The sequence below is a fragment of the Colias eurytheme genome, chromosome 12, assembly GCF_061535395.1.
Source record: "Colias eurytheme isolate Ceu_HAF_F1 chromosome 12, ilColEury1 Martin Lab GWU primary, whole genome shotgun sequence".
NCBI classification, from domain to species: domain Eukaryota; kingdom Metazoa; phylum Arthropoda; class Insecta; order Lepidoptera; family Pieridae; genus Colias; species Colias eurytheme.
The window spans coordinates 9,353,561-9,377,802 of NC_142991.1; the positions used below are offsets into that span (position 1 = coordinate 9,353,561).

Genomic DNA, 24,242 nt, shown 5'->3' on the forward strand with positions numbered 1-24,242 from the left:
AAATGTGCGTAAAATCAAATACCAGAACTATAAAAAAATATTGGTGACATTGTCTTTTCTAAATTACGTCTTTTTATAAAATTTTCCATAATAAAAAACTAGAAGCGTCACAACTATTAAATTCACACATATCATCATTAAATGACGTTAAACTAAAAAAAAAATTTATATATCAGTCTAAATTTATTCTAAACTATTATTAGTAGCTAAATTATTATTTTATTTTTTTTTATTTTATTAATTTACCATTTAGTAACACTATATAACCTTTACAAATTTTCGCCAAACTGTAAAACAGTTTGTTGGCGTATAGAATAGAATGAAAATAAAAATATACTGTCGAATAGAATGGGATTCTTTAAATATTTCCATAAGAAAATTTTATGCAAGTAATGTAGAGTAAAAAATAAATAATGAAATAATAAAAACTAAACTTTTTTGAAGTTCTCTACGAACTAACGACTACGACATACGTTATTTTTTTAAATGTCGGTCTTTGACGGCTTAATTATGGCTAATAGTCTGTTAAGTTTGAGAAACAACAATCAATCAGGGCTTGCCTCGATTGGCTCTATTTCTGTAGTTTACCCTTACCTACTTTAATATTTTTTCCCCTATTTTATTGCTTCAGTATTTAATAATTTTTAAATGTATTCACAGCAAACATGGAAAAAATACAAAACTTTCCTCTTTATTATTTTATTTATTTGTATCACATACGTAGTTATTTTCCTGCATTCAAGTAAATGTTTATTTTATTCTCTACTGATATATAATAAGTTCAAATAATAAATTCAGCCTTCCATATCTTCAGACAATTATATATTCATAAAGCACGACTTAATTTGACAAGGGGGTATTTCGAATTGTATGATTTTTGGCCAAAGCACCATTATAGCATGGCCTGTTAATTTTTACGACTTAAAAATTATACACTAGGCGCAATTTTAGATTTTGTGACCATTTTTATCTATTGAAGTTAATTATTACCATATTTGCCAGACAGGGATAATTGCTGTTAATTTAAGACGTTTCTTTTTAGGTTCTTTTTAATAGATTTTTATGTAAGAACAATTACTAGATACCTACACGTGTATGGTCTGTGTGAGACTATGTGCAAAAAAATATTAAAATTTTTAGTTACGTTATTAGGTAGATAAACTGTAAATCTACTCCTATGGATACTAAAAAAAAAAACGCTTTAGGCTTTAAAGTTGTATTAGATATTGTTTAGTAAATTATTTTTTTATCAGTGCTTGAGCCTAGGCAAGCACCTAGTTTAAAATAGCATTTTCAATTAGTACTTAATAAAAATTATTTAACCGAATCATAAAGTCAATATCTTATGCATCCTTGCATCGATTGTTTCTTATCAACATAATTATCCTTAATTAATAATTAAGAAGACAGAGAACTTAATTAACTCAAAAAACATCAATTTACCCGACAAATGCTTTACGAATAAAACATAAAACCGATAACAAATCGGCTTAACGCAGATTACAAATGGCTGCACTTCACAATGAATTAATTTTTAAGCCGAAGATCGATAATTTAAGGAAAAAATGATAACTCATGTGCAGATAAGATATTAAATGGATTTATCGTATGGCCATGGCGAAATAAATGGTTGAACCAGGAAAGGCATATAAATCGAATTAAGATAAATATGGTTGGATATGTTAAGTTTGCGAATTGCAAATAACGCATAAATATAAGAATAGGCGAACGAGTAAATAAATTTAAAACATGCATGTAAATATAATACAACCTCCGGCTACACAATATGGGAGCAATGTTTACTTTTTCCACAGTATCATTTAGTAGCTACTCCAAGGCTTGAATGAATGAATGAATGAAAAATATTTGATTGCACACTTAATACAGGATTATAAACTAAGGACCATATAAGTAACAACATGTACAGAGGGCGGTCTTATCGCTGTAAGCGATTTCTGCCTGACAACCCGAAAATTTAGAAGGATTACATTGTGGTGGTGGTGCATTACAAACTTAAAATTTTGATTTGAACTAAAATAAAATGAATAATAAATAAATATACAATATAATTATAATTGAAATAATAAATATACATAAATAATAAATCTATAAATAAATACATCATAATATATATATTATATATGTCACGGCTAAAGGTAGGTGAGAACATAAACTTAAGATTAGCCGGCTAAACTTAGGTTTATTTTCGACGAGGTGTTAATGTTAGTTTGTTCTATCTTTAGCCGGCTAAACTTAAGTGTAACCGCAGGCCCGTGGCTAAAAATGTCGGGGTGGGTAGATTTGGTTAGCGCCGGGCCGGTGGAGGGCTTGAGGGGCCCGCACAGTGCCAGAAAACACTCGCCCTGTTCCTTACATGTATTATAGTAACCAAATCTACCCACCCCGACTCAGGGCAGAAAGCTGGCGGCTAGGTTAGGTTAGGTTAGAACTCTTAAGACCCGCACGAGCCGAGCGAGCGCAGCGAGCGTGCTGCGGCAGCAGCCGGCGAAGTGCCAGAAAACACTCGCCCTGTTCCTTACATGTATTATAGTAACCAAATCTACCCACCCCGACATTTTTAGCCACGGGCCTGCGGTTACACTTAAGTTTAGCCGGCTAAAGATAGAACAAACTAACATTAACACCTCGTCGAAAATAAACCTAAGTTTAGCCGGCTAATCTTAAGTTTATGTTCTCACCTACCTTTAGCCGTAACATATATAAATGAGGAGAGGCTTTAAACTCTTCAACGCGTAAGCAATAATATAATTAATAAATCGCCCTTTCAATAAAAGCTATTAAAACATACAATATTAATCCTAAAAAGTCTGCACACAAACGTAGTAATTCAACAAAATACACACACACAGCTATAAACCCACACATACATGTAAAATGTTAAACATTGAATCCCTCTTAGCAAAGATTCAGTCGAACAAGCATTCGTCTGCTTCAAGTGCATCGAGTTTCAATTTCTTTTTTATACGTACGGTCAGTTTGTGCTGGCTGGATTTCTTTTCTTTTGAACTTATGTATTGATTTTAAAATACAACCAATTGTATTATAGGTAAAAAGAGAATAGTATAGATAGGTTGTTAACGCTCTGGGAGCATATAATTAGCCAAAATTTACTTAATTTATCTCTTTATCGCTCACATAATTGATCATGCCATCTTACTTTGACGTCTAATCGTGTACGTGCGTTAGTGGTTAGTAAGCCATTTTTTAAGATCGAATGTTGTGTTGGTAACCTATCTACATTTTTTACTGTACTTTACCCGGGCATAGCCTATGTTCCTTTCTAATAGTAAAGAATTATCTAAAATTCGCAAACACCAAAACTTTTCTCATAATAATATTGCTGTGATTTTACGAAACAGGTTTCATTCTAATATTGGGAATTGAAATGAGTGGAAATCTTCCAATCTATATATATTTTAAGGCGACGTAAACATATTATAAGATAGGTATTTCATCATTTACTCTTTGGGATAGACGGACTGATTAACATCATTTAAAAATAATATTATATGAATACACAAAATTAGGCAATAAACTGAGTATTATTTATTTCTTAATTGAAGTAAAGAATAATCCATAAACCTCATATGTAATAGACCGTAGGAACTCAATTAAAATTTTCCAAGCAAACAAAAACATATCAAACAGCCTTAATAATGCATTTCAAAATATACATGCGAATACGCAAGTTAATCATGCATTTGATACTAACTTAATTTTATGATATTCGTCGCTACATTAGTGAGGTTATAACAAATTTTGCTGTTTCTAGGAGGAAAATAGAGCTGATTACTGATATCAAATGCTATATATAATAAAACGTCAGATAAATTCCGACGTTTTATTTATTCGGTTGTATAATTTGTACTTATTTACACAAGTAAATATTTAAAACAAAGCTAAAAGGAATGTAGAAGTAAATTGTTCGTGAGTTTCATCACTTAGTTACAGTTGCACTCATTGCTCTGATGCAAAGAAATAAATATAGCTATAATATTATTATTTATTATGTAAAGGATTAAAAAAAATAGTAATAAATACTCTTCAGTCTTTTACCCAAACGTCTATACGCCTTGTTTAATCAAAAATAAATTCTTTCTCAAAGAAAAACAATTAATTTCCAATACCTAATAGACGTAAATTCCATCAATTCTGAATTATGTTAAATATAAGTTCTAAGAAGATAAGTGAAAAGTCGTGTAGGGATTTGAAAACGTGTTTGTTTTATTTAAAACTTTATAAATTTTAAATAAAATAATCACTTTAAATGGGTGTTAAATTATTTCTCTAAAATTAAAAGCAAATCAAACTAATTTTTTATATTTAATTTAAACAAATAAAAAATTGACAAATATAATAAATTTTGGTCATAAATATAAAAAGTGTAACGTATTTGGCTTAGAGACATTTATTTAAAAGAATTAATAACGTTTTCACACAAAAAATAAAGAGGTAAGATAACGACTAACGAGTCTCTCAGAAAAAATGATAATATGCATAATTTTGCAGTTTCAAGGTGCTACGTATTTGAAAATCATATTTCAGTAAAAATAAGGTTCAAAATCGATTGAATTTATTTCGTAATAACTCATGAATGGCCGATCATGAATGAGCTGTGACGACACAAGATGGCGGCTTTATAAAATGGCGCGAAACGCTTGCGCTTTTAAAATATGGACCAGCTTGAACAATGCACGGGACTTATAATTAATTATCATTTAATTATAATACCAAATATGTATATACCTACATTGTATTAAAATAAGTTATTAAGTGAGACAACTACTTATAGTTTATTTTTTATTTGGTTGATATTAAATTGTACATGGAATTCCAATATTTAAGTACGTAAATATTCACCAAAATAAAAGCATTGATCCATTAGCCATTTTTTATTTTTTTTTAAATGCAGGTAATAGACCTTTTTAAGAGGCAATGTATTAAAATTTTGCCAATACACAATAAACAAAATAAAAAATCGACACACAACCTGCATATATAATAAATTATTATTATTAAAATCTGTTAGAATACAGTGTCCCAAGAAGTATGGATATACGGAAGCCAGGAGGTAGAGGACCTAGAGGGCGATCCGAATCGGAGTTATGACGTGTTTTTTCAATTTTCACCTTTTGCCGAGTACGATGAGATTTTTATTTATGGTGACGTGACTTATTGCGGATATATTATTGCTTATATAGATGCTTGATTTGTTTCGAGTGCAAAGCTGAAAGATAGGCCAATTCAGTATGGTCAGATTAACTATCGTTAGATCTTTGAATGGAATAAAAAAAAGAATTGAATGCCAAAAAAGATAAAATTACCCAGTATGTTCACAATTTCAAGGGCCCGTAAAAAAATAAAATCACATAAAAAAAATTTCGTTTGGCTTTTAAAAACTTGTTTTATCTATCAGATAACTACTCTGAAAATTTCATTTTATTATTCATAAGGCTTCAATCGAAAAATTTAAATCTAAATGTGGCAATTATCACTACATAGTATAAAACAAAGTCGCTTTCCCTGTCCCTATGTCCCTATGTCCCTATGTCCCTATGTCCCTTTGTACGCTTAAATCTTTGAAACTACGCAACGGATTTTGATGCGGTTTTTTTTAATAGATAGAGTGATTCAAGAGAAAGGTTTATATGTATAATAACATCCATTAAATAGTGGAGAAGTACTGTTATTTTTGAGGTTTCTAATGTGATGTCGTAAAAAATTACATTGTTTCCGCTTATATTGCAAACGCAGGCTGAACCCTACGAGTTTTATTAAAATAATGTACTAAGAATTATACACATTGAAAAGGTCTACAGAAAAGTCCGCGATGGTATATGTCTATCTCTTATGGATAACCCACAATAACATTTTTTTGTCAATTACTTTTTACGACAAATAATAGCTAATTTTCGAAGCGATTTTCACCAATACAGCATTAATCCTTAACCAATTAAATACCTTGAATACATTGCTCATTTAATATAGATCTATATGGCACTTTACACCGTATGATTTAAGTGAATATTTTCGAAGATATTACAGATTTAAAAATTGCGGGACGTAGCGTTTGCGGCGGTACCGGCCGGCCGCGGGGCCGCTATGTTTTTATATACAACGTTCACAGTTTTTCTGTAGTGTATTTAGTATCAGCATTGCACCCGTGCGAAGCCGGGGCGGGTCGCTAGTCTTATATATAAAAATGAATCGCAAAATGTGTTGGTAAGCGCATAACTCGAGAACGGCTGAACCGATTTCGATAATTCTTTTTTTATTATATTCCTTGAAGTACGAGGATGGTTTTTATGTAGAGAAAACGTAAATATGTACCACGGGCGAAGCCGGGGCGGACCGCTAGTATAATATAAATATTATAATAGTAAAGTAAAGTTAACTCATGAAGCAGTACTGAGTTCTTAAAACCCAGTTCTAGAATAAGATTTTACTAATACTATATATGAGCTATATGGCCTGATATAAATGAATTTTATTTATTTATTTAAAACCGGCCATTTAAACTATTTAATAATCTGTGCAAGTTTAAAGAATATTAACTATAGAAACTAGATTAAACATCCTAATAGAAACATCGTTCATATGACAAACATCCGTAATACAAAAACAATATTTCCCTTTCTTCAAAGTCGGTTATTAACAAACAGACCAGATTTTAAAGCATTCAAAAATCGGCACGTGTTGATGAAAAACGTGTTTTCATAAGAATAACCCTTCATTGTGATAATAATGAAAAATCTTAATGACCCTTTTCTTTAAATTAAACAAGCCCAATGAATAGCCCTTCAACGCTTAGTTAAAAACAAAAATTGTTTATTCTTTAGAAAATTAAGTATTTTAAGTACGCTTCACTTTTAAGTCCATTTTCGTAACCGAGTTTCACAATGTGTTATTTTTCCTTTTAATTTAGAAATTTGTTTCTTTATAGGGTTGCTTTTGTTCAAAATAATATAAGTATAGCTTTATTGTTTGACTAGCTTCCGCCCACGACTTTGTACGTGCATTCCCGTTTTTCTCCGTTCCCGCAAGAATTTCGGGAAATCCTTTCTTAGCGGTTGCCTACGTCCTAACATCTATTTGCATGCTAAATTTCAGCCCGATATGTCCAGTGGTTTGGGCTGTGCGTTGATAGATCACTATATCAGTCACCTTTGAGTTTTATAGATATAGATGTAGTAGTAAAAGTAGCGAGTTAAGGCAAAGTTTAAGGACATAATATACAGACAATTGAGAACCTCCTCGATATTAAAGTCGGTTAACAAAAATAGACAAAAATTATGTCATTCAGAAATGACCCTTGTGTAGTAGAAGTTAAAGCTCCATCTATTAACTATAGTGCCATTTTGATTCGAATTACAGTATAAATCACGCGATGTGGCCTACATACCAGCTACCTTTATTACTGCCCTTTATAGGGCTGTCACATTCAAGTAAATAATATATTTTACTATATTTCAGGTCTGGAGATGAAGAAGATGATATAATCACAGTATTACCATTATTCTGTGATATAATCCTGTGTTGAAGACACAAATAGAAGATCAGCCTAAACGCTTTCAGCTAAATTAATGTAGGTTTTTATATTTCATAATGGAGCCAAGACAAGAAGCGACTTTTAAACATCACTTAAACAAACTATAAATTGAAATTTGTAATAAATAATAAACATATATCCTTGTTTTATTTCATTTCTAGAGCTCTATAAAGAAGTGTTTAATAGAACAACCAGGTCAGAAAGTTTAATAATATTATGTTTCATTTTTAAAACTAAGTTTTGACAGCCCTACACGTGCTATCCAGCCACCAAGTGAACCAACTATCGACTTTCCTACTTCCTTCGACATACTGCGAATAATTGTCCAGCTATCCACATTATTGGCCTTAGAATTTACCTCATTAAAGTTTTGAATTTTAGAAAATGTGAACTAAAACATTATTCAATTTCTCTTGGTTTTAGATATTTAGGTTGTATGGTTTAGCGAGCATTTTTTTAAATATTCGCGGGTTTAAAATCAGTCGCGAGAAAAAGGCCGCTTGTCTTATTATTAGTAAAAAAAGTACTCAGTTCAAAACCGCGACGATTTAGCTGTAGTACTGTAGTAACAAATGTACTTACAATGTTAGTGATTTTAACAATACAATTTGTAAGCGATTAGCATGCGAGGCACTTGACAGTTGACACCGTTGCCTCACCGGGCTATATTAACACCAGTGATACTAATCAAATAGTGGTTCCGTCTTTCTACTCATGTGTAGTGGTGAAGGGCAAGGGAGCTAGCGTCAGCAAAAAAGTGCGTGAAAAATATTTTAATACATCGATACGAGGTAAAGGCAAAATTAAAAAATAAATATGTTTAGAATATGTACCTATATAATGATATTTATTGGTAAGTAAGGGGGCTTGCTTTAAAAGCCATTATGATTTTAAATACTCTACTATCTATCTTATCATCTTAAAAATTATGAAGTATAAACATATGGAAATAGTGAAAAACAAAATCGTTTAACAGATGCGATTTGTTCCAGACATAAGTTTGTTCAAACAAACAAGTTATTCACCTAAGCAATTAAGTTGAAAATTAATTACTTTTCTTTTTTTTATCTATAAAATGCTTACCGATAAAAACAACAATATTATATAATTTTTAATATATACTTTATCTGCAGACCGTACTTTAAAATTTGTACCAACCTTGGGGTCATTAACAAATAGCGTCCTATGGTCACACGAATAAACATATTTAATTGGATATTTATTTAATTATCCAACAAGTTCGGTTTTCATTACGAGAACAACTTGTTTTAATGATATTAATCATCCTTACATTATTATGCTACAGTAAGCATACTTTTAGAAAATCCGGGAATATAGTAAGCTTGTAAAAATAATGTACAAGGTTTTAAAGAAATATTCATACACAAGTGAGAAGTAAGTGGAATTTTTTACTAGTTATTCAATTCCCTATAGGCAGCAACCTGAATTCAAAATTGAAAATAAAAGACGTGTGTCACTCGGGGACTGCCGCGGTAAAGCTATTGCATATAGCATGTCTTCAAGCCACACCTCCGTGTCCATCGGAGTGGGGAGCGTGAGGTTTTTCGTTACGCAATTTCTGAATTCGGTCCCCGCGCTCAAGGCCCGCAATAGAAGCTATGCAATAGCTTGAGCTAGACTGTTTTTTGTAGCCAAAAGTCGTTCTGACTGGAAATCTTCTATTTTCTTCACCCCTTCAAATAAAAAAAGACAATTGTTTAAATAAAATCTAGTTACAGCATCTTAGACCTAACTTTATCTGGACCAACTTATACCTCGTGATGGTACAAAGACCGCCCTTTCTGTTCACACAATTGCCCGGGCTTCCTTATTGCCAAAGTGACGTCATCTCGTGCCATATGATCATTCGAGCGATGCTGTATACACATCATCTCACGACACCCACCGAACGTTACTTAGCGTTATCCCGTCGCATTCGATACTAAGACTTACAATTTATTGGTTCCGTTGTATTGTGTCTCAAATGTGCGGCTGTTTCGCTGAATGCTCCTCAACAGACGTTGTTTAGTATGTATGCAGCTTTATATTAGCGGATGTTCACACAGTCGGATGTTAGCTGGAGCTCTAAAATTCTTATTAAACGTTTGTTTATATCATTATGTCGTTAATAACGATGCTAATTATGGGAAAATTGTAACAAAATTTAGTACTGTTTTTTGTGAGATCTGTATAATTACACTTATGTTTTTCTTATCCTGTGGATATCTTCAGTGATTTAGGTGCTAAGGATGTGTAAGTTATCGATAGAACAAGTTTAATTTGACTTGTGAGAAGTACTATTTAATAAAATTCTCATAAGAATTAAAGAAATTAATCCTAAACTATAACTTTTCGAAATATAAAAAAATCCTACCTACTAATATCATAAATGCGAAAGTTTGTGAGTATGTATGTTTGTTACACGCAAAAACTGCTGAACCGATTTTCATGAAATTTGGCGCATACATAGAGTTACCTCTATGTATGCGCCAAATTTCATGAAAATCACTTGAAAACGCGGGCGAAGCCGCGGGCGTGAGTTAGTACTTAGTAACTAATAAAATTGAAGACATCGTGGAGCGAGGTTAGATTCCTTATATTTGAATACAAATGGCTAGATAGTACGATAATAATTTAATTATTCGGTTTAAACTTGAACCTGTCTACTATAAAAGTTATATTGTTTCCGGTTTAATGGTGACTCAAAAGCTTCCTTTCTTGCTGATATATGTATTATAGCTATACCTACGTATAGATACTTATATAATATAGATTTTGATATCATAGCTGTTCTACTTCACTCAAACTATTAAACACAAAAATAATTTTTCAATTCAAACCAGTTGTTCCTGAGATTTGCGCGTACTAACAAACTATTCAGTTTTTTAATATAAGTAGGTATATCTAGACAATTTCAAGGATTCGAACCTACTACCATTCACCACTGAATCACAAGGTCATTCCTAGTTAACTGCTAAATATAATACATAATGAAAAAGATGAGCCAGCGCAATAAATTTGTTGCCTTATTACTATGAATACATAAACTATAGTGGATATTTACATGGAGATGGCCGGAACACTTCTACAGGGTTGCCACTGCGAACAATTTACTCACAAGTAAATACCCACTTTAACTGTATAAAACATACATTTAATATTCTTTGACATTTTTATTTTTTAATGTAGTAAGTAAGTATTACTTTAATTTTACCTGATCATAGTTTTTATCGTATAATTAATTTACTGTTCAATAAATATACTTTATTGTATTAATTTGATAAGGTAAACATTATTTAAGTATACTTTATAAAAAAAAATTACCCTCAATTTTTACCAAATAAAAAAAACTCCAACTCGACAGCCCTAAAGCAAAGACAAGCCTTGATCCACTTAGGGCCTAGCAACTGGCGGAAATAAGGAACCCCATAGACTGACCCAGTTCACTAACTATCTGGGCTCCATGACTCATAATCGAATTATAAGTTTCTTTCCGCTATTGGGCCTTTGGGTCACATGTTCATGTGTTAAAAATTATTGTTCACAGAGCTTAATAAAATAACTATGAGCTTGTTAATTATAATATTAGAAGATACGCATTTTCTATTATGGTCCAGTATATTATATTTATATCCAGTATATTATGGAAAAACTAATTTCATACAAAAACTATTATATAAAACTATTTTGAGTTGTATTAGCGTTCAAAAGCATCAATTGTCACTTATAAACATAAATGTCTTTATATATCTGTACATAGAAGTAAAGTTAGCACTGTTTTATCCAAAAATACTCAACTGATTTTCAAAATTCTCTCATCAGTGCAAAGCTACATTATTCCTTAATAACATGGTCTATATCTTCAATATTATACACACAAAACCAGGGCAAGTGTCTAGTTAAGAAAAACTTGAGAAAATGATGTATCACATCGGCGCCGCTTCCTGGAACACTATAAAATCAGGCTCGAAATTTCTTTTGGCACGAATCGGGGAACATGGCGGCCATATCGGATAGGAATTAATCGAATTACATTAAGTTTTTAGGGGTTTTTTATGGGTGGGAAAATCGTGTGGATGTTTGAAGGGAAATACACGTTTTAATTAATAAATTATTGTCCATACAAAAATGGCAAAATTATAGTGTTAAATCTTATAAGTTATAACTGAATCGTTCTGATTTAATGCTTAGAATACTTGATTGTACTAACTTAGTTAAACATGAAAAAAATTGCAATAAAACTAGCAGTTAGTTTTAGTTCTGAAGGACCGTGTCTGTAACACCTGAACCGAGAAGGATAAAATTTTGCAAAAATGTCTCTTTTGTTCTTCAATGTCACCTTGACCGTCTGCACATACTTAACCCAAACTGTTAAGTCTGGCCAAATATTTGACAAACGTGTTCATTGAATTAAATTATTACCAAATACTTATTTAAGCCAATATAACCACATGTTCCATTAACCCATATCAATTATAAGCATCCTACATCCTCTTTAATTTGTCAAAGAGGCCCCAACATAAGGGAAAACACGTCAAAAATATTCACAAATTGTAATATGACCATTTACACGTAACACGCACACATAGGCGTTTCGCATGTGTGCGTGTGTTACGATAAATAATTCGGAGTTTATCAAAGGGGCCACGTTTGTGATATCATAGTGGTGACCATGAGATAGGCGAATCGGGGATTTTCTGTAATTTTAGTGTTATAGCATTAAATGCAATTGAAACTAAATTAATGGAGTAGAATAAAATCAATTGCTGAGGTGCAAATTGCAGTCATGGGTAGTCTAACGTTATCACGGAAAAATTAACAGGTTTGAATTCCGACTCATAATCAAAACACAAAGCACTTAGGTATGCCAATATCTAGTAATCTCTAATATTTATATGTATGGTTATGTAATGCATATCATGTTGGCTTTGTAATTCGTAAATAACAAATTTAACAAGACACAATATTTGCGTTACATAATAAAATATCTATACGATGGCAAAAGTTCAATGAGATAATAATGACAGGCATTTTTGTGTGATCGAGTATAATAGAAATGAGTCACTAATGGTGGTTTAATAAATAGCACAATTGATTCCCATTACATAACGAATTTATGGACGTGAGTTGCGTCAAGGAATAAGGAAAGAAGAAATACATATTGTCAAAAATCATAAGCATGCTTATAAAAGAGATGAAAATGTATTTGAAGTATTTGAACACATTGCGAACAATTCAGCCTCATTAAATTCCATCATTAATCAAATATTTTCCTCAATTTGACCTCATTAACAAAACAATAAAACATCAGTACTCATTTAACGCAAGCTGTTGTTTATAAACGCAATATCCGATAACTTACATAACTTCACAACTCAATTTAGCCTCTATAATTCGTCAATTTCGGTTCTATTCAATTAAATTTTCGTCCAAAGCTAGCGAAACACGTGTCCACCCTATCGGATAGTAAAGCCAAGGTCGAATTGCGCACACTAGCAAACTACGAAATCCTTCACCACGGTCAAAGACCCGCGGAAGTCGCGGCGCCCAGTCCACGTTGACCTCCCGCCTCCGAACGATTCCCCTTACAAGTCCATTATCGAAGTACTGCCGATACAACAGAGAGGTCTTGCTCGCTGGTCGATGTTTTATGTCATCATGTCAGTTGGCCTTCAAAACGATGTTTATGTTAATCACGTGGACCAATAGTTCTGTTGCTATAAGACGTTTAATATTCGCCTTGGTGACGTCAAATGCTTAAATAAAATGTTAAATAGCTCATTAAATACCTAGTTAAGTGAGTCGTCCCGGTTCGCCGGCGTATATATGTTAGTAATAACCTTTATAAATTTTTGTATAACAATTATTGTAAATGGCAACCCATTGAACAAGAATGAGGATACTCTATAGTCTATGCTCTATGGCCTATGGCCTATGCTATAGAGCCACTTTTTTATTCCATGAATCTATGGATTAAAAAAGTTACTTTCTGACCTACTAAATGAACTGAATACATCTATCACATGATCAATTATGGGGCATTAGTTCACATAGATTAATTAGGGTAAAAGATATAGGTCGCCGCCCGCCGCGCCGGTTCGACTGACGACTACCGTTCTAAGTAATTATTTTGTCATACGAAGCTCGAATTGTGTCGTATTATTTTAACAGATAAATAATGAAATAAGACTTATAATGATGACGAGGCTTACCCAATTTTTTCATCACAATTGTTTCAGCTGTTATCTAACGTATTTGAACAAATGAAAAACGTTAAACATACATTAAATCTTTTAGCAGTTAGATACTACCTACATTACAACAGTGACGTAGCTATATTTAATTTTTGTTCCATCATAAAAATTAAAAGTTATATCCTTTCATATTCGGCGCAGCAGTTCCATAGTTTATTTCGAATACATACACAAACATGACCCCTTATCATTAGTAGACAGTAGTATAAATAAACTTTTCATAGAATTAGTTCATATGACCTACTCAAAGAGTCGAAATGATGCAATATTTATACATTTGACATATTATTTGTCAAAATTTAATTACCCAATGAGCCAAGTGCGAGTTGGACTCGCGACACTGGCTGTACTATATTAACTATTCTGTGACTAAGGGTTCCGTACAAATAAGTTAAAGAGAAATTGCTCACCCATCTAATTTATGACCGAGCCAACCGTTGTTTTACCTCGATTTTTTAATATTTGTTCTTATACAGAAATCTCTGAAAATATCAAATGTCTATCTATCACTGTTCAACCGACGGACAGACAGACAGCGAAGTCTCAGTACCTAATTTTTTATCCCTTCGGTACGGAAAGTAAACGGCCAAAATTATAGACTGGAAAACTGTATACATATATAGCTGTCTCGCTCACCAAACATAGAGAATACATATTTAAATATATTCGCAATAGATTAAAAAAAACTACGCTTTGTTAATTGAAGCAGAAAAAAGTTAAATATTTAATTGTTAACTTGTTAATACAGATAAGATAATAAAAATATATTTGTATATATTATCAATTATGTATTATGTAAGACTATAATTTTTGCAGATATTTAATTACGTAAGGAATAAATTAAGTTACAATAAAAAAAAATTATCACGCAACAAATGCCGTATTTTTTAAGTATTAGTTGATTAGTTTTCACAATAAAAAATATATTGTTAGTTTCGAGTTTCGACCATAGACTACCATTAATTAATAATCTGTCATTTTTATGTATTCGGGAGCCGCCATTTTGAAATCTTTCTGTTGTTTCGAGAGTTAGCTAAATTTTTTGAAAATTATTAAACGTAGAAGTGACCTATTTGAAAATCACCGAGACGGTACAATTGTAAGTTTTAACCGTGTTTTTACATTTATACTTAAACAAATAGGTAATATTATTTTGTATTTAAAGATCAGCTGTTAATGTTAGTTACAACCAATTTTCAGTTAGTGTATTTTGACTACGTTAATCGGTTTTCTTTATTTAAGTAGTGTGTTTCTTAGCGTTGGTGCAATAATTATTTATGATATTATCGTTAATTGAGACATTATAAATCAATTAATCAAATCATAAAACTTATTAGATATCTTAGGAGCCGATTATAAATTCTTCCAAAATGAAAATTCCAACAATAATCCTGTGAAATATAGTATTTGTTAAGAATATGTTTTTAAATCCATTAGATTTAATCTATTGATTTATTATCAGTACAGATAATTAAAATAGTTGCCATCCCACTAATTATTTCCCACCCTTTTAAACTTAATTCAAACAATATGTAGCTTCGAATAGGGAAGTTCAATAACGAGGTTACCATATTTATATATGTTAAATAATTCAAGAAATTTCATAAGAATCCATAATACATAATATACTAGCTTTCCGCCGGCGGCTTCGCCCGCGTTTTCAAAGAAAAACCCGCATAGTTCCCGTTCCCGTGGGATTTCCGGGATAAAACCTATCCTATATGTTAATCCAAGTTGCCTTCTATATATTTGCTAAATTTCACTGTAATCGGTTCAGTAGTATTTACGTGAAAGAGTAACAAACACACACACATTCTGACAAACTTTCGCATTTATAATAAAATTATTAGTAAGATTTGAATAAAAAGTAGTTGAATTAACTCGCCAGTTGATTTACCATTTCCTCTTGCGAACGACCCTATCGATACAAAATAAAAATTCATACCTACACACCGTTTCCCAGAATTATTGACTCACGTACAGGAAATGTTAAGGGTTACCCAACGACGAGATAAATTGTGGTGTAATAGGCGTTCACATAGATAGCAGATAACACACATGGATCTAATTACAATGCCTTAGAGGTCATAATACACAATAATTTATGTGAGAGATGTCGTCGACGATCCATTCATAAGACTTGTTGAATGAATTCTTTTAATTACAGAATTTGTTATAAGCGATTTGATCTTGAATTTAAATGTTAATAATGACATGACATATTGCCTGCCGCCTCATTTAATTAGTATGCGTTTATTTTGGTGTATTTATTTGCGTTTTATAATGTTTATTTTATGCGATTGAGTGGTATAAAACCTTTGCATAAGAACATGTTTACGTCGCCAACAACATTGCTAGTGAAATATGTGAGACATAAAAATACATAGATTAAGGTTTATTGTGCAAAAACTAACTATTGCGGTATTGAAAGCCTTACTTTATACGAATCAATGAATATGTAGTTTTGTGAAATCTGGATACATGTCTTTTAACAAATTATGAAACATAATAATCAATAATTAATAGGATATTTTTTTACAAGCGTCATCTATGATTCGTCTATTATCAAATTTTAGTATAAACCTTTTAACCTTTTATCTATTTAAAGTACCAATTAAAAATTATAATCAACTGGTTTAAGACGATACACAAAAATAAATCCACTGCTTGGCGGGCGGAGTCTAATAGCTCGCTATCGCGAACGCGGGTGTGCGCGAAGTCATTCTTGCAAACTCGCCGCGCTGCCGCTGGCCGACTCGGGACAAACATGTATGGAGTCGTCAAACAGTTATAATATTGTTATACATTTATTCAATTGTTGATTTATTGGTTTTATTTTCTTGCTTATAAACAAATAATCTTCTTTCCAACAACTACTTAGACATTATTAATAATTATTATTATTTCGTAATGTTTACTTTATTACAAAATAATACAGGTTTTAATAGGTGCGGTCGGAATGATATTTTTTTAAATAAAAAAATTGTTTAAAAAAAAACACAAAATATATTGACGCATGTATTTATTTTTTGCACTCTATTATAATTGTAATTATTCATTACAAATAATCAAAATAAAATAGCCAGAACAAAGTTAGGCCCTCCTGGCCCTGGTAGGGTAGGTAGGCAGGTACAGCAATGTGAGACGAACACTGGCTTATTTATACCAATAATAATGTATTATAAACATTAAATTAAGTTTACTTTCTAACAACAAAAATACATAATATTAGCTAATGTGAAAACGAATCAACCAATCATCCCACAACAATGAAATGTGCACACAAATATTCATCCAAATCGGTTCATGTGATTAGGAGGAGTGACTGCAGCGCCATCTTCCGGGCCCAATTGTGTTTCCAGATCACCCAGGAACTCAATTTAATACACTTACACAAAATTTTTCGAAATGAAAACTCACATTACTATGTAAATATGAATATAAACCTGTTTTAGTACTAAGCAATTTCCCGCACAGGTGTAGTAAGTATAAATGAAATAAATATCAACATCAAATTCTTTATACAACATACTTATCTACCACCTACTAAGAAATGTAATTCTTGAAATTTTTTCGTATTTTTTTAAATATAATACTACTCCAATGAGCTCCTGTTCCATATTACGTCCGCCATACTTCCACTAAGTTCACCATGATTTTTTATTTCTTTGCACTTTGTTGCTTTTTGCTAAAAATGGAATCATGCGATAAAACCAGTAGAACGTTGATAACATACATTTTTGACTGAATAAAGGTACTTACGAAGGAGTGGGTTCACATTGTGAACAATCAGTGGGTTTATTTTCCTTCTGGATTCCGGATTTCTGAAAAGATTATCTATGCTATAAATGAAAAAAATCTTACACGTTCGTTATGTACTTAAAACAGGGGTACATATCAAACATCGTCTATAATACAATTATCATCAAATTTAAAATAAAACCAACTTACTTCATTAATTTGTTCCAATTGTAAGCATTCTTTTTTCTCCAACCTTTATGTTTCTTCTTCTTATTTTCTTTATTGTCCCCATTTGTCTCATTTTGTCTTATCGTGTTGTCACCCTTTTTTACGATTGCGCGAGCGACACAAGCTCCCCGTGTGACGGCCGTAGCGGGAATGACTCGTGCAGCGATCGGGGTAAGAAGGTACAGGGCGGCTCTCGCTATATTGGCTGGTCGCGCGCTAATTTCAAGTATTTCTTGTTTATTTCAAAACCATCGCATATTTCAAAATTCTAAATCGGTAGACGTATAGGTTGTATATTTTATAGTTAATATCCAAAAAGTCGTAACTTTACGTTTGTTATTTTGAAGATGCCAGAGATTATAAAAAAATAACAATGACAACTTTGTATTTTTTTTCTATCGAGAAAATATCATGGAATCATGTTTCTAAAACAGTAGACGTATTGTGTTACTATTGAACTTTCTTGTCAAGAATTTTCATCACGACAACTTTAATAATATAAAAATTACGAAGGTTTAAAAAGGGCCGTAAATGTTAGAAAAATTAATTCATCACCTTAACACTGATCGTTTTCAAGTAGTTATTAGCTGAGTAAAATCTTATAATTTCTCAAGTCGATACTTACAAACCCATATACGAGGCTTCATATTATTTACTTGCTGTGCCACGCGGTTTTACCCGCATTGCTGCGCTCCTGTTGGTCTTAGCGTGAATCGTGATGGTAATCTCGATAAATGGGATATCTAACACCTACCTTCCTACCTTTCTACCTTTCTACCTTCCTCGATAAATGGGATATCTAACACCGAAAGATTTTTCAAATCGGACCTAGTTCCTGAGATTAGCGCGTTCAAGCAAACAAATTCTTCAGCTTTATAATATTACTAGATTTCCGCCCGCGGCTTCGCCCGCGCAGTCAAAGAAAAACCCGCATAGTTCCCGTTCCCGTGGGATTTCCGGGATTGCGTCATTTTCCCGGGATAAAAAGTATGTCCTTTCTCGGGTATCAAAATATCTCCATACCAAATGTCATGAAAATTGGTTCAGTAGTTTAGGCGTGATTGAGAAACAGACAGACAGACAGAGTTACTTTCGCATTTATAATATTAGTATGGATAGTATAGATAATATCTTCTCACGGTAGTTACTTAATAGTAAAGGTAAATTATAGCCACTTACCTCAAAACTTTACGTCGATTATTAGGATGCAGTCGCGAAGCCATTACAGGATCAATACTTTTTAATATATCATGAACTTCTTCACTTGTCATTTTCGCTTCATTGTCAACAGCTTCTTGAATCTTTGTTTTGCTTATTTCGATTTGAACATCTTTTTTGTCATTATCATTAGCTGCATCATGTTTATTTTTTATTTCTTCATCGTCAGTTTCAGTTTTAATTTTTTTACCTCCTTCTGGATCTTCATCAACAAAGTCTCTTTTGCGTCTACTACAATCCCACAGTAAAGCATTCGTGTCATCCATGTCTTCAACTAATATTTTGTATACAATCGACTCGATGTAATAATTTGTACCGCCCACTATGATGGGAATTTTACCTTTCTGTGTTAAATTTTCTATCTGATACAAAATTAAGGATAAGTTATTGATAATTTTCAGACACTTAAAATCATTTTGCAATCATTTTGCATCCTATTTGACGCGTCTGATCTATCTTATTATAGAAAGTGCGCAATAATCTACACAAATAGTGAAGTAACCGAGCTCCTACGTTTATAGTTTAAGTTTTTGTGTAACCAATAAAACTGAGCAGTAAACTCAGCAAAAGCCTACACAGAGGTAATCCGATTTAACGATGAGCGGCAGAAATTAGTGGCTTGTAGGTGTCAATCGCATTAAAGTTTATTAGTTTGGCTCAGTTATTTGTATATTTGATGAATAAGATACTGATAAACAGCGTAGGTTGGTCTGACTGACATCTAATACGGTTGTATCCATAACTTTATTAATATTACTGGATACCTCACGATGTCATGCTCCATTTTGGTCTTAAATTATTTTACGTAATGCTAATAATTATGAGTGATTATTTTTGTAATCAATCATAAATTTATCTAGGTTATGCTCATTCTCATTTGGCTATCCAGAAACACAGAACAGAATAAAGACTTAAATATAGGTACATACTTCATACTTTTCATTTTTATATTCTACTATTGTATTAAATCGACAGAACCTAATAGAGTATCTGTAACTTTATGTATCATGAAAAAGGTTTCGGAATCTTTCAAATATCTCATTAAGTTTATGCAACACAGTTTCAACAGAGCGCCGATAATTGTCATCTGTTCTCGCATTTGTGTAAACAAACTGGTTTAAATATTGTCATTAATTGTGAACAATACGCCGTTAATTCTATCAGAGGCTTGCATTCCAGGGCTGGCCGCGGCTGAGTCAATAAGTATCTTCAAATAATAAGACTTGCGTTAGAAGTTTTTATATCACTATGTACCAATGTTTACGAGTCTCATACTTGGGAAATTCATATTATGTATTACAATTTGTATACAAAGAAAATGTATGATGTTATGTCTTTTCAATTAGACAGACACTAATCCACGGGTAAATTTTGCTCAAAGTCTATACATTACATTTAAACTTAAACTAAAATACTCTCAGTCTTGTAATGAATATTACATATTTTACAATCCTTTATTAATTTAGATATAAATTTACCTCTCAAATGTAGGTTACATTTGAGAATTGTGTCTAATGCATTTGATACATTATAACATTTGGGTAAAATTAATGTAGCTCCATAAATACTATCCTTACTTCGATTAGTCTATCTACGTTATTTTTGAAATTCCTTTTCTAACAAGTTTCCAATTCTCACACTTCGCTTCTCTAATCATTTATATTACAAAAGGATACAATTTTAAGAGCTCTGTTTCTAAAGTCAACAACAGTGAAGTTCTGATTCGGTTCCAGTATATCCAATAAATGATGTGGTACGAGATCCCGTTCTGTCTTCGACGCCTTTGCTGTCACTATATCAAGTCCTTTGTAGATCTGAAACAATTAATGTATAATTACAATTCAGACATACAATTTTTTATTGGTGGATAGGAAAGCGCTTAACCACGATCTCGCCTGATGGTAAGCGAAGATTTGCACCAAGATTGAACGTGCTTCCCTAGAAGGTACCAGTTCAATCTACGCTTGTGTGTTTGTAAAAATGTTCCTCTTATAGAAACTAATATGCTAATACGTTATGAATTCCAGATCGAATCAAAAATACTAAACAGTGCAATAAAATACGGTTATGTATTAAGTGTTAAAAGTTACTATAAATATTGGTGAAGTCCTTATCCTTAATCATTTACTATGTAATAAGCTATCGAACACAGCATTCGTAGCAGTAAAATAGATTCTTCTGTATTTACTGTTGCAAACGATAACGTCTCTGGTATTGAGTCTAAATTAGAATATTTGCAATAAATAACATTATGTTGATGATTAGGGATAGTTAATAAACAAAATAATTAATTTTATCAATGACCAAATAACCTCTCCTTTCCTAAAAATATTTGGATAAATGTATTTGTTTATAATGTTTTTTATTCAGCATCAGATGACTATATGTTACATATAAAAATCTGAGTCATATTTATTTTACTAAAAGTTTTCCTAGTAATTACTTTCTTATCTCTTGACATATTGCCTTATATTTGTTATTTATAAAAATATGTGTGGTATCTTTAATATCTGTAAATTTGTTTTAAAAGTGATTATATACTATATTCGGATATCGGGAACGGCTTTTCATTAATCAGATAATGGAGGGAATTTTTTACAATTAATGCTTGCTTTTTACAAATATCTGATTAGGCTGTGTGATTATTTCGAAATACTTAATGTATCACCGATGCGTTTTAGCTAAATATCATCATCATGAATATTAAAAGGACTTGTATTTATTTTGATTTAATGTTATACTAGATCTGCCGTCCTTTAACTAAAAAGCCGTTAACCAACAAATGGTCAATTTTCAGTTTTAAATGTAGGGTGACAGAGTTCAAAATTCTCTATCTTTCTGTCTAAGAATCATTTCTCTAGCATTAATAGTTATAGAGATATAAAAATATTGTAAGCCGTTAAATAACACAATTTTCAGCGATTCCATAACTTGAAAGCGTCTAACCAACACTACTTCGCTAAATTTCCTTTAAAGTACCTTAACCGCCAGATTTAATAATTATTTTTTAGCTTTTTACTTGACTAAAAGTACGTTATCAGATTATACTTGACTATAGAGACGCAAAAGGACTATAACTGCTTTATGATAAGCTTTCATATAACTATTCCAATATAAATCCTTACCTTATTTGCAGTTACTCGCCCTTAACGCTTTTTTAGTTAAGTAATTTTATTTAGGACAAATTCTAATAACACTTTTTTGCTTAGCTACAAAGCAGCTAACCCTCATTTTTTAGCTAAAAGGCAGTTATCCGATACTGGTGATGCATCAGTTTTGGGGATGAGAGTGATGATGAAATAATGTCGCCCCCAAGCAGAGTACCGATTGCTTTTGATTTTCTTTTACAAGACGTATTATTTCTGATCAAGTTTACTAAGTTTTAAACAATCTAGCAGCTAAATTACGGAAAATATAACAAGTCAAAGTTACGAAAATTTGGTAGATAATGGTTACGACATTGCGAACTTTCAATCGTATTTCTCTGTTTAGACTCTGATTTGGCTCTGTAACCGAGAAAGAGGACATAGGCAGTCAATACTATTTAATTTTTAAAACTATTTATTAATAATGTAATTTACCCCTTGGGTGGAATTAGTAATCGACTGTCAAGCAATGTACTAGAGACGGTGATACAAAAATTGTTATGAGTACACTACCTTTGACCCGCTGACGGGGAGACCATTTTGCCACTATTGCTATTTTTTCTTTTCTTTATATTAGATTATTTTTTTACATGGTAGCAAATAAAAAGTTTTCTACCTCCTGCTATTTTCCACATATTCTGGTATATTATATTTTCTAAATGTGGATGAAAGAGTCTTCTAATCATTTGATAAGCGGTTCTACATTATTTATTAAGAGCATCCCACATGAAAGTCGAGCTTGAAGCCCTATTGAAACCAGGGTGTTTTTTTCAAAAACCTCGTGCACAAGTCTTAATTTTTTTTTTCAGGAAATGATTTATGTTTACATTGTTTGTGGTTCTATAATATGTACTCACATATCCGTGACTCGTATGATGGCCTCGCAGAAGAGTATTTATAAAATAACGTTATAATTGCAATTCTAAATGAAAATACGGTTCCAAAAAGAAAAGCGAGAAGATTTATCTTTAATCTTAACCCCTTAATGAGCCTCTGTAATGAAATAAACGTGAACATGACGAGAAATAAAGGTTAATTTTATCAACAACTTAAAAGAGTCATTTAGTAAAAGAGTTACAATACTTGTTACTCACAAACAGACGCAAGAACCATTAATTTAGATAGTGTTTAAATCCTTAATACTTAAACCTAAAAGCTTTTGATCCTTTTCCTTTCCATTGGTTGACCTAGAGGATGTAATTCCCGAGAGCAAAGCCTAAGACAGCAGCAAATTTTTAACATTAGTAAGATTAAAATTTAGTACAACTATATAGAATCATAGTACAAAAGTATCTAAAAGCCCTTAACCGTTGATTATAAAGTTTTTGAAATTTAAATTAAAGCGAAAGTCATAGCTTAAAAGTAGTTATAGTAGCTTAACGACGTTTTAGGTAAGCATTTTATTACTAAATAAAAAAAAATCCCGAAATGAAAATAAAAATACTAAATTACTTAGCTAAAAAGTCGTTATGGTATGTTAACGGCCGTCTTGTCCTGTAAATAGTTAAAATTTTCAGATTATATGCTGAACTAAACGAGAAAAATTGAATTTAAAAATAAATTATAACAGTTTCTGGGTAAAAACTATTATTTATACATAATATAATTAAATTTCGATCGATGTATCTCACAATAATTATTCTAAGTGTCATAATTTTTAAGAAATAACGATTTCCGTGTTTTTTGTCATTTACTCGAAACTCACTTCGTGGGCTTAACGGCTTTCTAGTTAAAGGACGGCAGAGATGTACTCTCTCGCTCTCTCTTTCAACCTGTGTTCGTCCACTGTTGGACGTAGGTCTCACCCATGGCACGCCACTTAGCCCTATTATTGTACTACTAACTACTACTAATACTAATACTAGATGTGATGAGATTTTAAGAAAACTATAGCTATATTATTTGATACTTTTCTGAATACTACAATTTTCTTCGTGGTTTTAGGTTGATGTCTGTGGTTGATGTATTATTTCCGTTTTATCGTCCATTTTAGTTGACTTCAATGCTAATTAGCAGTTTGTTTTGTACATAAAGTGTAATTCTATTTTTGTCTCAATTAAAATGCAAAGAAAAATACACGCGTTA

General features: G+C 31.8%; 1 protein-coding gene and 1 long non-coding RNA gene across 2 annotated transcripts in view; both read right to left on the bottom strand.

The window, feature by feature from the left end:
- LOC149904221 (tRNA dimethylallyltransferase) overlaps window positions 1–24,242 on the bottom strand; it is a 203,992-nt gene that overhangs the window by 99,435 nt on the left and 80,315 nt on the right. Inside the window, exons 2-3 of the mRNA XM_090108121.1 lie at window positions 20,688–20,825; window positions 18,973–19,373 (exon numbers count right to left, since the gene is read on the bottom strand). Coding sequence (XP_089964247.1) covers window positions 18,973–19,373; window positions 20,688–20,825 — 539 coding nt within the window. The remainder of the gene's footprint in view (window positions 1–18,972; window positions 19,374–20,687; window positions 20,826–24,242) is intronic.
- LOC149904223 (uncharacterized) lies at window positions 16,522–18,296 on the bottom strand. Its single transcript, XR_016457342.1, has 3 exons — window positions 17,776–18,296; window positions 17,587–17,648; window positions 16,522–17,512 (listed from the first exon to the last, which is right to left on the bottom strand). It is a non-coding gene; the product is annotated as an uncharacterized LOC149904223 (long non-coding RNA).